The sequence below is a fragment of the Hyla sarda genome, chromosome 8 (assembly GCF_029499605.1).
Source record: "Hyla sarda isolate aHylSar1 chromosome 8, aHylSar1.hap1, whole genome shotgun sequence".
Classification (NCBI taxonomy): Eukaryota; Metazoa; Chordata; class Amphibia; order Anura; family Hylidae; genus Hyla; species Hyla sarda.
The window spans coordinates 226,347,367-226,361,908 of record NC_079196.1 but is presented as its reverse complement, the minus strand read 5'-3'; the positions used below and the strand labels follow the sequence as shown (position 1 = coordinate 226,361,908).

General features: G+C 47.5%; 1 protein-coding gene across 1 annotated transcript; it reads left to right on the top strand.

The window, feature by feature from the left end:
- The first annotated feature begins 2,089 nt into the window (after window positions 1-2,089).
- On the top strand, window positions 2,090-14,101 carry LOC130285057 (zymogen granule membrane protein 16-like). The gene is made up of 3 exons (XM_056536181.1): window positions 2,090-2,163; window positions 12,442-12,574; window positions 13,755-14,101. Exons 1-3 carry the CDS (start codon window positions 2,109-2,111, stop codon window positions 14,077-14,079), a joined length of 513 nt encoding a protein of 170 aa, XP_056392156.1. The 5' UTR covers window positions 2,090-2,108; the 3' UTR covers window positions 14,080-14,101.
- The last annotated feature ends 441 nt before the right edge of the window (window positions 14,102-14,542 follow it).

Below are 14,542 nucleotides of genomic sequence, written 5' to 3'. Positions count from 1 at the left end.
AGGAAACCAGACACTGCCCATCACCCGCCCAATACCATCCCTACAGTGATCATGGTGGGGGCAGCATCAAGTCTGGAGGAAACCAGACACTGCCCATCACCCGCCCAATACCATCCCTACAGTGATCATGATGGGGACAGCATCATGTCTGGAGGAAACCAGGCACTGCCCATCACCCGCCCAATACCATCCCTACAGTGATCATGGTGGGGGTAGCATCATGTCTGGGGGAAACCAGGTACTGCCCAACACCTGCCCAATACCATCCCTACAGTGATCATGGTGGGGGCAGCATCATGTCTGGGGGAAACCAGGTACTGCCCATCACCTGCCCAATACCATCCCTACAGTGATCATGGTGGGGGCAGCATCATGCTGTAAGGACAGGGAGACAGGTCAGGTTGGGAAAAATCTGAATGTAGCAAAGTAAAAAGATATTAATAATGTGGTATTATTCCTATGCTCAGACCCTGCATAGTATTGAATATCAATCCTTAAAAGGGTACTCCAGCCCTAGACACCTTATCCCCTATCCAAAGGATAAGGGATAAGCTGTCTGATCTTGCAGCTGGAAACCCCGCAATTTCTGTGCAGCACCCAGTGTTCGTTTAGAACGATGGGTGCCGGTGGCGGGTGTTGTGACGTCACACCACGCCCCTCGTGATGTCACACCACGCCCCCTCCCATAGAATTGCATTGAGGGGGCGTGGCATGACATCACGAGGGGCATGGTTGTGACGTCACGACTCCCGCCGCCTGCTCCAAGCGTTCGGAACAAAATGTTCCAAACAATGGGGCAGTGGAGTACCCCTTTAAGAAAAGGAGTCAAAAAAGGGAGGAGAGAGCAGGGTGTGTGCATCTCTATGGAGCCGGGGTGACTGTGACACAGCAAATGTTTAAACTGGCTGACAACAAAAGAAAATATCACCCTACACTTTATAAGAGGAGTATAGTATATAGTATTCAAGTAGAGGAAACAGACCTGGTCGCACATCCACAATTTCTATTATGATCTATTCGCTTCTCAGCATAAATTCAAACACTAACAGAAGTACAAGCCCACTCGCCACGTCAGGGCTACCTAGTCAGAGGGGGTCAATAACGCCCCTAGCATAAAATGGCGTAGCACTGGGCGGCGACCACCACCGCCACAACGACCCAGGGGGAACGACCCACTGGCAGAGCGACCCCAATGTCACTCAAACCAGTCCCAGGGCCACAATTCCCCACAGACACGGTGCCACGGCAGCAATGGACGCCGTAAAGCACCACACCAGTGATGTGGGACTGGGACTGGTTTGAGAGGCATTGGGGCTGCTCTGCCAGTGGGTCGTTCCCTCTGTGGGCACTGGTGTCGCGGCGGTGGTGGTCACCGCCCAGTGCTACGCCATTTTATGCTAGGGACGTTAGGGACCCACTATAAATAGGTGGCCTTGACGTGGCGAGTGGGCTTGTACTTTTTGATCAAAATGTATAATAACGTTTTCTTCATACCTCCCACCCTTCATACTATTTCCTTGTGTACTGTGCGGGAGTCATTGATATACATTATATACATCACAGGAGGCGCCATAAAGTGATATGTTCTGCTGGGCGCCAGATGTTCTGTACCCGGGGTGTGGGGCGGGGGGGCAGAAGGTTCAGGCCGGTGCAGTGTACACAGGATCACATCTTATCTGTCTGCGCCCTTTGTATCTCCGGGTCCCATTAACCCTGTGGGCGCCGCTCAGCTCCGGCACATTGCAGATAACACAGGGAAATGCTCCAGGAGTTGGCAGTGATAGGGTTAAGGTGATGTGACTGCCCTGAACTATATATTGGGCGCCATATGGTACCCGGATGCCAGAGGATCCTATATATACAGATGATGAGGGTCACAGTCACATCCCTGCAGACTGATACCAGGTAAGTGTCTCATCTTCCACCTCTAGGACTGGACATGACATATAGGGTGATAGAAGCCAAGAAGGGGCCACACTGACCCAGGGAGCAGAAAGGCCCAGTATGGCTCCCAGTATAAGACCAACTATTTACCAGTATATATAATATATTTTATCTCCAGCTCTGGACCAGTGACACCTCCTGGACTTCGCTCCCCTCCCTGCACAATGCTGGCTCTGCTGTGTCTGTGCCTGATCCTGGGCTCCTCAGTGGCCTCTAGTGGTGAGTAGTAGTCATTACACATCTCCATGTGATTTCTTTCCTTTCTTCTATGTTCATCCTCTGTATACAGCACAGTTCTTCTTATATAGAATCAGAAAATCCCCTATTGTTTAAATCAAGTTTTCCAAGTACTCCAATGCTCAGCGTTTGGAACAAACTGCTCCGAACGCTGGAGACGACGCCAAGAGCTTGTGACGTCATAGCCCCGCCCCCTCGTGCCGTCACTCCCCCTCCCATAGACTTGCATTGAGGGGGTGGGGTGTGATGTCATGAGAGGGTGGGGCTATGATGTCACAAGCTCCCGGCGCCGGCTTTAGCGTTCAGAACAGTTTGTTTGAAAAGCTGAGCAGTGGAATACCCCTTTAAATATATTTTTAAGAATTTTAGATTTTTTTTTTTTTTCAAATTTTCTTTTTTTCTATTTTATATCTTTAACCCCTTAAGGACCAGGCCATTTTACACCTTAAGGACCAGAGCGTTTTTTGCAAATCTGACCACTGTCACTTTAAACATTAATAACTCTGATGCTTTTAGTTATCATTCTGATTCTGAGATTGTTTTTTCGTGACATATTCTACTTTAACTTAGTGGTAAAATTTTATGGTAACTTGCATCCTTTCTTGGTGAAAAATCCCCAAATTTGATGAAAAAAATGAAAATTTCGCATTTTTCTAACTTTGAAGCTCTCTGCTTGTAAGGAAAATGGATATTCAAAATATATTTTTTTGGGGTTCACATATACAATATGTCTACTTTATGTTTGAATCATAAAATTTATGAGTTTTTACTTTTGGAAGACACCAGAGGGCTTCAAAGTTCAGCAGCAATTTTGAAATTTTTCAAAAAAATTTCAAACTCAGTATTTTTCAGGGCCCAGTTCAGTTTTGAAGTGGATTTGAAGGGTCTTCATATTAGAAATACCCCATAAAAGACCCCATTATAAAAATTGCACCCCCCAAAGTATTCAAAATGACATTCAGTCAGTGTGTATACCCTTTAGGTGTTTCACAGGAATAGCAGCAAAGTGAAGGAGAAAATTCAAAATCTTCATTTTTTACACTCACATGTTCTTGTAGACCCAATTTTTGAAGTTTTGCAATTGGTAGAAAATTTTTACTTGTATTTGAAACCCAATTTCTCTCGAGTAAGCACATACCTCATATGTCTATGTAAAGTGCGGGCGCAGTAGAGGGCTCAGAAGGGAAGGAGCGACAAATGGTTTTTGGGGGGCATGTCACTTTTAGGAAGCCCCTATGGTGCCAGGACAGCAAAAAAAAAAAACACATGGCATACCATTTTGGAAACTAGACCCCTCAGGGAACGTAACAAGGGGTAAAGTGAACCTTAATACCCCACAGGTGATTCACGACTTTTGCATATGTAAAAATATATATATATTTTTTACCTAAAATGCTTGGTTTCCCAAAAATTTTACATTTTTAAAAAGGGTAATAGCAGAAAATACTCCCCAAAATTTGAAGCCCAGTTTCTCCCGATACAGAAAACACCCCATATGGGGGTGAAAAGTGCTCTGCTGGCGCACTACAGGTCTCAGAAGAGAAGGAGTCACATTTAGCTTTTTGAAAGCAAATTTTGCTCTGGGGGCATGCCGCATTTAGGAAGCCCCTATGGTGCCAGGACAGCAAAAAAAAAAACCACATGGCATCACATTTTGGAAACTAGACCCCTCGGGGAACGTAACAAGGGGTAACGTGAACCTTAATACCCTACAGGTGTTTCACAACTTTGCATATGTAAAAAAAAAAAAAAATTTTTACCTAAAATGCTTGGTTTCCCAAAATGTTTACATTTTTAAAAAGGGTAATAGCAGAAAATACCCCCCAAAATTTGAAGCCCAATTTCTCCCGATTCAGAAAACACCCCATATGGGGGTGAAAAGTGCTCTGCTGGCGCACTACAGGTCTCAGAAGAGAAGGAGTCACATTTAGATTTTTGAAAGCAAATTTTGCTCTGGGGGCATGCCGCATTTAGGAAGCCCCTATGGTGCCAGGACAGCAAAAAAAATAACACATGGCATACCATTTTGGAAACTAGACCCCTCGGGGAACGTAACAAGGGGAAATTTGAACCTTAATACCCTACAGGTGTTTCACGACTTTTGCATATGTAAAAAAAAATATATATTTTTTTTACCTAAAATGCTTGTTTTCCCAAAAAGTTTAAATTTTTAAAAAGGGTAATAGCAGAAAATACCCCCCAAAATTTGTAACACAATTTCTCCCGAGTACAGCGATACCCCATATGTGACCCTAAACTGTTGCCTTGAAATACGACAGGGCTCCAAAGTGAGAGTGCCATGCGCATTTGAGGCCTAAATTAGGGACTTGCATAGGGGTGGACATAGGGGTATTCTACGCCAGTGATTCCCAAACAGGGTGCCTCCAGCTGTTGTAAAAGTCCCAGCATGCCTGGACAGTCAGTGGCTGTCTGGTAATACTGGGAGTAGTTGTTTTGCAACAGCTGGAGGCTCCGTTTTGGAAACAGTGGCGTACCAGACGTTTTTCATTTTTATTGGGGAGGGGAGGGGGGCTGTGTAGGGGTATGTGTATATGTAGTGTTTTTTACTTTTTATTTTATTTTGTGGTAGTGTAGTGTAGTGTTTTTAGGGTACAGTCGCACGGGCGGGGGGTTCACAGTAGTTTCTCGCTGGCAGTTTGAGTTGCGGCAGAAAATTTGCCGCAGCTCAAACTTGCAGCCGGATACTTACTGTAATCCTCCGCCCATGTGAGTGTACCCTGTACATTCACATTGGGGGGGGGGGGGGGACATCCAGCTGTTGCAAAACTACAACTCCCAGCATGTTCGGTCTATCAGTGCATACTGGGAATTGTAGTTTTGCAACAGCTGGAGGCACACTGGTTGTGAAACACCGAGTTTGGTAACAAACTCAGTGTTTTGCAACCAGTGTGCCTTCAGCTGTTGCAAAAGCTACAACCCCCAGCATGTACGGACAGTGGAAGGGCATGCTGGGTCTTGTAGTTATGCAACAGCTGGAGGCATACTACTTTGGCTGGGGATGCTGGGGATTGTAGTTATGCAACAGCTGGAGACACACTGGTTTGCTACTTAACTCAGTGTGCCTTCAGCTGTTGCAAAACTACAACTCTCAGCAATCAGACAGCCAACGTGCATGCTGGGAGTTGTAGTTATGCAACCACCAGATGCACCACTACAACTCCCAGCATGCACTTTAGCTGATTGTGCAGGCTGGGAGTTGTAGTTATACAACAGCTGAAGGTACACTTTTCCATAGAAAGAATGTGCCTCCAGCTGTTGCAAAACTACAAGTCCCGGCATGCCCATAAGGGAATGCTGGGAGTTGTGGTGGTCTGCCTCCTGCTGTTGCATAACTACAGCTCCCAGCATGCCCTTTTTGCATGCTGGGAGCTGTTGCTAAGCAACAGCAGGAGGCTGTCACTCACCTCCAATGATCCAGCCGCATCAGGTCAGTCCCTCGTCGTCGCCGCCCTGGGGCCCCGATCCCAACAGGGACGCCGGGGATCGGGGTCCCCAGCACCCGGGGTGCACGTCCCGCACCCGCTCACGTCCTCCGGAAGAGGGGCAGAGCGGGTTGCGGGAGTGAAACCCGCAGCAGGCGCCCTGATTGATCGGCCGGTAATCCGGCCAACGAATCAGGGCGATCGTGAGGTGGCACCAGTGCCACCTCACCCCTGCAGGCTCTGGCTGTTCGGGGCCGTCAGAGACGGCCCCGAACAGCCAGTAATTCCGGGTCACTGGAGACCCGATTGACCCGGAATCCGCCGCAGATCGCTGGACTGAATTGTCCAGCGATCTGCGGCCATCACCGACATGGGGGGTCATCATGAACAATTTCAGCAGGCATCGGGCACCGGCTCCGCTCCAGATGGTTGCGGGGGGGCCGTTAAACACATGACGTCATGTGTCCTTAAGGGGTTTAAAAAAAATCCTGAAATTCAGCAGTCTTCGTTTTGGCCGCTAGGCCTAAAACTAAGTTGAGACTTCCGATTCCGTCTGTGATGATAAGGAGGAGGCTGCTGATCTGTTCAGCATTACAGTGGGAGGTGACACCAGAGAAGACAATAGAAGCTCAGCCTCCACCTCCCCTGCACAGATCACAGAGCAGCATACATGGCTACTCCATGCAAATAATAGGGTTTGGAGATAGATATTTTTTATGTCCATGAGGCTTGCTGTAAAGCATATCACTAAATGCTGTTAAAACAGCTCAGGCAACATGTCCGCTCCCATAATAATGTGTTAAACATAAAATACAAAAAAAGTTACAATCAGAAAGTAGAAACAAATAAGAAAAAAGAACAAATTTAGGTTGCACATTCCCTTTAAGAAAGAAAGTTATCCTAAGCTGGACAATCTATACTCTCCACCAAAAGGAAGAGATTCTTATCTGTAGAATTTTGTGGTCATACAGTTACAGGTGCACAGTCCTCTCTATCCCCTCCCTGCACTCATCTCTATGATCATAGAGAGAACTATGTGGTCATACAGTTACAGCTGCACAGTCCTCTCTATCCCCTCCCTGCACTCATCTCTATGATCATAGAGAGAACAATGTGGTCATACAGTTACAGCTGCACAGTCCTCTCTATCCCCTCCCTGCACTCATCTCTATGATCATAGACAGAGCTGTGTGGTCATACAGTTACAGCTGCACAGTCCTCTCTATCCCCTCCCTGCACTCATCTCTATGATCATAGAGAGAACTATGTGGTCATACAGTTACAGCTGCACAGTCCTCTCTATCCCCTCCCTGCACTCATCTCTATGATCATAGAGAGAACAATGTGGTCATACAGTTACAGCTGCACAGTCCTCTCTATCCCCTCCCTGCACTCATCTCTATGATCATAGACAGAGCTGTGTGGTCATACAGTTACAGCTGCACAGTCCTCTCTATCCCCTCCCTGCACTCGTCTCTCTGATCATAGAGAGAACTGTGTGGTCATACAGATACAGCTGCACAGTCCTCTCTATCCCCTCCCTGCACTCATCTCTATGATCATAGAGAGAACTATGTGGTCATACAGATACAGCTGCACAGTCCTCTCTATCTCCTCCCTGCACTCATCTCTGTGATCATAGAGAGAACTGTGTGGTCATACAGTTACAGCTGCACAGTCCTCTCTATCCCCTCCCTGCACTCATCTCTATGATCATAGAGAGAACAATGTGGTCATACAGTTACAGCTGCACAGTCCTCTCTATCCCCTCCCTGCACTCATCTCTATGATCATAGACAGAGCTGTGTGGTCATACAGTTACAGCTGCACAGTCCTCTCTATCCCCTCCCTGCACTCATCTCTATGATCATAGAGAGAACTATGTGGTCATACAGTTACAGCTGCACAGTCCTCTCTATCCCCTCCCTGCACTCATCTCTATGATCATAGAGAGAACAATGTGGTCATACAGTTACAGCTGCACAGTCCTCTCTATCCCCTCCCTGCACTCATCTCTATGATCATAGACAGAGCTGTGTGGTCATACAGTTACAGCTGCACAGTCCTCTCTATCCCCTCCCTGCACTCGTCTCTCTGATCATAGAGAGAACTGTGTGGTCATACAGATACAGCTGCACAGTCCTCTCTATCCCCTCCCTGCACTCATCTCTATGATCATAGAGAGAACTATGTGGTCATACAGATACAGCTGCACAGTCCTCTCTATCTCCTCCCTGCACTCATCTCTGTGATCATAGAGAGAACTGTGTGGTCATACAGTTACAGCTGCACAGTCCTCTCTATCCCCTCCCTGCACTCATCTCTATGATCATAGAGAGAACAATGTGGTCATACAGTTACAGCTGCACAGTCCTCTCTATCCCCTCCCTGCACTCATCTCTATGATCATAGACAGAGCTGTGTGGTCATACAGTTACAGCTGCACAGTCCTCTCTATCCCCTCCCTGCACTCATCTCTATGATCATAGAGAGAACTATGTGGTCATACAGTTACAGCTGCACAGTCCTCTCTATCCCCTCCCTGCACTCATCTCTATGATCATAGAGAGAACAATGTGGTCATACAGTTACAGCTGCACAGTCCTCTCTATCCCCTCCCTGCACTCATCTCTATGATCATAGACAGAGCTGTGTGGTCATACAGTTACAGCTGCACAGTCCTCTCTATCCCCTCCCTGCACTCGTCTCTCTGATCATAGAGAGAACTGTGTGGTCATACAGATACAGCTGCACAGTCCTCTCTATCCCCTCCCTGCACTCGTCTCTCTGATCATAGAGAGAACTGTGTGGTCATACAGATACAGCTGCACAGTCCTCTCTATCCCCTCCCTGCACTCATCTCTATGATCATAGAGAGAACTATGTGGTCATACAGATACAGCTGCACAGTCCTCTCTATCTCCTCCCTGCACTCATCTCTGTGATCATAGAGAGAACTGTGTGGTCATACAGTTACAGCTGCACAGTCCTCTCTATCCCCTCCCTGCACTCATCTCTATGATCATAGAGAGAACAATGTGGTCATACAGTTACAGCTGCACAGTCCTCTCTATCCCCTCCCTGCACTCATCTCTATGATCATAGACAGAGCTGTGTGGTCATACAGTTACAGCTGCACAGTCCTCTCTATCCCCTCCCTGCACTCATCTCTATGATCATAGAGAGAACTATGTGGTCATACAGTTACAGCTGCACAGTCCTCTCTATCCCCTCCCTGCACTCATCTCTATGATCATAGAGAGAACAATGTGGTCATACAGTTACAGCTGCACAGTCCTCTCTATCCCCTCCCTGCACTCATCTCTATGATCATAGACAGAGCTGTGTGGTCATACAGTTACAGCTGCACAGTCCTCTCTATCCCCTCCCTGCACTCGTCTCTCTGATCATAGAGAGAACTGTGTGGTCATACAGATACAGCTGCACAGTCCTCTCTATCCCCTCCCTGCACTCATCTCTATGATCATAGAGAGAACTATGTGGTCATACAGATACAGCTGCACAGTCCTCTCTATCTCCTCCCTGCACTCATCTCTGTGATCATAGAGAGAACTGTGTGGTCATACAGTTACAGCTGCACAGTCCTCTCTATCCCCTCCCTGCACTCATCTCTATGATCATAGAGAGAACAATGTGGTCATACAGTTACAGCTGCACAGTCCTCTCTATCCCCTCCCTGCACTCATCTCTATGATCATAGACAGAGCTGTGTGGTCATACAGTTACAGCTGCACAGTCCTCTCTATCCCCTCCCTGCACTCATCTCTATGATCATAGAGAGAACTATGTGGTCATACAGTTACAGCTGCACAGTCCTCTCTATCCCCTCCCTGCACTCATCTCTATGATCATAGAGAGAACAATGTGGTCATACAGTTACAGCTGCACAGTCCTCTCTATCCCCTCCCTGCACTCATCTCTATGATCATAGACAGAGCTGTGTGGTCATACAGTTACAGCTGCACAGTCCTCTCTATCCCCTCCCTGCACTCGTCTCTCTGATCATAGAGAGAACTGTGTGGTCATACAGATACAGCTGCACAGTCCTCTCTATCCCCTCCCTGCACTCGTCTCTCTGATCATAGAGAGAACTGTGTGGTCATACAGATACAGCTGCACAGTCCTCTCTATCCCCTCCCTGCACTCATCTCTATGATCATAGAGAGAACTATGTGGTCATACAGATACAGCTGCACAGTCCTCTCTATCTCCTCCCTGCACTCATCTCTGTGATCATAGAGAGAACTGTGTGGTCATACAGTTACAGCTGCACAGTCCTCTCTATCCCCTCCCTGCACTCATCTCCATGATCACAGAGAGAACTGTGTGGTCATACAGGTAAGTGGTTTTGTGGCTGATCATTTAGGGGTTTGGTCTGTGGTAACATATCAGTATTTAGCTATTTGTTATGCTATTCATACGCTATTTGTAAGTGTGAGGTAACATTTGGTAGCCTAGTTGTATTTTTATTTTCGCTTTCACTTTCACTTGTAGCTGATGAATGTCCATGCACAGTTTGGGGGTCATTGAAGAGTTTTCTATGGGGCTTTGCCTTCTCTATTTAGATCCAAGTGTTTCACGGTTCTTGCACTGGATTAGTACAGAGCAGGGAGCATTCCCTGAGAATAAGTCTCCAGCCCGGTCCTTTTAATGAGGACCAGGACTCCACCAGCTCCCTGGTCTGTACTGACGAGGAGCAAGAACACCAAAAAAGTTGTCCCTTCTCTGCCTGGTTTATTATCAAGTATAGTACAATGGTCCCTCAACATACGATGGTAATTTGTTCCAAACGACCCATCATTTGTCGAATCCATCGTATGTTGAGAGATCCGTGCATTGTAAAGTATAGGAAGTTATACTCACCTGTCCCCGCCGCTCCAGACCACGTCCTCACCGCTCCCAATGCTGTCCCAGGGGCTCCCGATGCTGTCCCAGGGGCTCCCGATGCTGTCCCAGGGGCTCCCGATGCTGTCCCGCTGCTCCGGCGTCTTCTTCGGGATCCTCCAGCTTTTTCCGCATCTTCTCCGGTGTCCGGGCCTCGCTTTCTGGTGACGTTATTACGTTGCGACGCCGGGACAGCGTGTGCATGACGTAATAACGACGCCGGAAAGCGGGGCCCGGACCCCGGAGAAGATGCAGAAAATGTCGGAGGATCGCGAAGTGGACCCGGAGCAGCGGGGATAGGTAAGTGAACCTGGGATGCTTAAACTGCTATCCGGCAGAAGCTTAAGCATTTTGCGCTGTCGTATAGCAGTTAATGTGATGGCCCCGACATATAAAAGCATCGTATGTTGATTTGATCACATGTCGGGACCATCGCATGTCGGGGGGTCACTGTATCTGTTTATTGCTTCTCTGCCCTTTGGCTGAGGTCGCGTTCACACGACCGTCTAGACCCATCCCGTTTCTTCTCCCGTCAAAAATAAAAACGGACTTTAAAAAAAACGGACAATAACGGATGCAAATGGATGTTATCCGTTTGCATCTGTTATGGTTCAGTTTTTAAACCCAGAATTTTTTTTTGTTGTGAACATGCTCAGAAGTAAAAATCGAATCAAAAAACTGATTTAAAAAAAAATGGATATAAACAGATGACATTAAAGACTCATCCTTTTCAATGTTAAATTTACTGTATCCATTTTTTCTTCCGTCAAAATACTGCATGTGCCGTTTTTTCTGCCGTCAAAAAAAACGAAAATGAGCGCAGACGGGTACGAACAGATGTAAACGGATTGTAAAAAAAAATCCCATTGACAAGAATGGGATTTAAAAAAAAAAACTTTTTTAATCCGTTAAACCTGCAAGAATGGAACCAAAACAGGGATAAAAAAAAACGGGGACAGACGGCCATGTGAACGCAGCCTAAGATCAAGGGTAGAATCTTTTCTTATCAGTGGTCTAACCAGAGCCATTGGTGGGGACGAAGTTTTTGCATGGAGGGGACAGGTGTACTGGGGGTGTCGGGGCCAGACCCAAAGTTGGCTCAATGGCTGCCCCGATGAGACCTGTGTCCTTCCTGTGAGCTAAGGGTCTATTCACATGGCGGAATATCATCTAGCCGAATTCCACCTCAAATTAAAGCCCATAGACTTTTATGGGATTCCGCACTCCCATTCACACTTTTGAAATTCCGCTTGCGGAATTCCGCAAGCGGAATTCCGCAAGTGGAATTTCATAAGTGAGAATGGGAGCGCAGAATCCCATAAAAGTCTATGGGCTTTAATTTGAGGTGGAATTCCACAAGCGGATATTCCGCCATGTGAATAGACCCTAGGGGAGGTGTGTGGTCATTAGGTTCCTCACCATCCCCCACACCCCGGGCATCCTCTGCTTCAGTAGAGATGCCATCTGTATACGGCTCCTTAGGTTGACACTCAGGTTAACGCCTTGACGGATGCCGGGAGCACTTGTGGTCCCCTAGTAGCTTCGGTGAAAGGGGACATTGAACCTGGACTTTTGCAGGGACCTTCTGGCCCAGAGGAAATGGGTAGGTTTGTTGGGGGCCTCTATCCTTACGGAGAATGGCTTGTGTGGCATCGCACCCCATCCTCATGCACATTTTTGTGCGACACATTTGCCTTTTTCCTTGCACTTGAGTGAATTGAGCAGATTCCACAGCTTTAAATTAAAAAAATCTGTTTTCCCAGTGACCAGTATGGGGGGCATCGATAATGGATAGGTATATATACACCAGGAGGTTACATTCTTGGTCTATGCAGGTTGGTCCAATGGCAATACGTTCTTGGTCAAAGCCATGCTGAAGGTCCTCCTTTATTTGTCTCTTCTCCTCCTTTAGTACAGTCTCGTCTTTCTTCCTTTGTGGGGGAGTACGGTGCAGGAGGGGGCACTGCCTTCTCATTCTCCTCGGAGCAGCTGAATGGACCAATAACAGGTCTGCGAGTGCGGGAGAATCCAAGTCATGTCATTGGGTGAGATCCTTTATATATATTATTGCTTCTTACCTGCGGAGTCTCTTCTGATCCTCTTCCCTGCACCTTCTCTTCTGATCCTCTTCCCTGCAGCTTCTCTTCTGATCCTCTTCCCTGTAGCTTCTCTTCTGATCCTCTTCCCTGCAGCTTCTCTTCTGATCCTCTTCCCTGCATCTTCTCTTCTGATCCTCTTCCCTGCAGCTTTTCTTCTGATCCTCTACCCTGCAGCTTCTCTTCTGATCCTCTTTCCTGCAGCTTTTCTTCTGATCTTCTACCTTGCACCTTCTCTTCTGATCCTCTACCCTGCAGCTTCTCTTCTGATCCTCTACCCTGCAGCTTCTCTTCTGATCCTCTACCCTGCAGCTTCTCTTCTGATCCTCTACCCTGCAGCTTCTCTTCTGATCTTCTACCCTGCACCTTCTCTTCTGATCCTCTCCCCTGCCGCTTCTCTTCTGATCTTCTTCCCTGCAGCTTCTCTTCTGATCCTCTATGCTGCAGCTTCTCTTCTGATCCTCTACCCTGCAGCTTCTCTTCTGATCCTCTACCCTGCAGCTTCTCTTCTGATCCTCTACCCTGCAGCTTCTCTTCTGATCTTCTACCTGCACCTTCTCTTCTGATCCTCTCCCCTGCCGCTTCTCTTCTGATCCTCTTCCCTGCAGCTTCTCTTCTGATCCTCTACCCTGCTGCTTCTCTTCTGATCCTCTACCCTGCAGCTTCTATTCTGATCCTCTACACTGCAGCTTCTCTTCTGATCCTCTACCCTGCAGCTTCTCTTCTGATCCTCTACCCTGCAGCTTCTCTTCTGATCTTCTACCCTGCACCTTCTCTTCTGATCCTCTCTCCTGACGCTTCTCTTCTGATCCTCTTCCCTGCAGCTTCTCTTCTGATCCTCTACCCTGCAGCTTCTCTTCTGATCCTCTTCCCTGCAGCTTCTCTTTTAATCCTCTTCCCTGCAGCTTCTCTTCTGATCCTCTACCCTGCAGCTTCTCTTCTGATCCTCTTCCCTGCAGCTTCTCCTCTGATCCTCTTCTTTGCAGCTTCTCTTTTAATCCTCTTCCCTGCAGCTTCCCTTCTGGTCCTCTTTCTTGATGCTTTTTTTGTGATCATTCTTCCCGTAGAGAGTCTCTTCTGAGCCTCTTTCCTGCAGAGTGCCTCCTCTTCATGTTCTTCTCTTCTCCAGGCTCCAGTTCCAGTATGGTGGCACCTGGGGACCTTACTACGGGAATCCATCAGGGACCCTCCTTGAGATCTTACTGCATCGGGGCGAGAACATCACCCAAGTGTCGGGGAAGGTGGCCTCCTATGTCAATGAGCTGATCTTTGTGACAAGCCGCGGGAGAATATTTCGATTCGGACAACCCTCCGGTAACAGCTTCAACGATTTCCCCCTGTATGACGGCACCGTCCTCCGCTACGTGAGTGGTCGGTATTCATCCGTCATACACAGCATTGGTTTCCATTGGGGGGTCAACCCAAATTGTATCTATTGCAAAGAGTCTAAGTAGTAGGACCCTCGATAGCAGTTGATTCAAGAGTGATCTAGAGCAGGAGTGGTGGTCTCTAAACTGCGGATCTCCAGATGTTGCAAAACTACAACTCCCAGCATGCCCGGACAGCCAACGGCTGTCCGGGCATGCTGGGAGTTGTAGTTTTGCAACATCTGGAGGACCACAGTTTGAAGACCACTGATCTGACAGATCTATTCTACTGCACATATTGATTCTATATTCAGTGGTTCTACCTCTCTGATCACTTCCCCCTATGTTACCATCATGGGGCCACAGGACGACTAATAGCTGCCGACACCAAAATATATAAGATATACTCCTGCAATGACCACACATGACCATGAGGTGGTGCTGTCTTTCCTGTTAATCCTATAGAAAATAATCAGTGAATAAAGATTTTCCCATGATAGAATGTTCTGGTCGTGTGTGTTCACACAGCGCTCCGCCACTCACACATGTC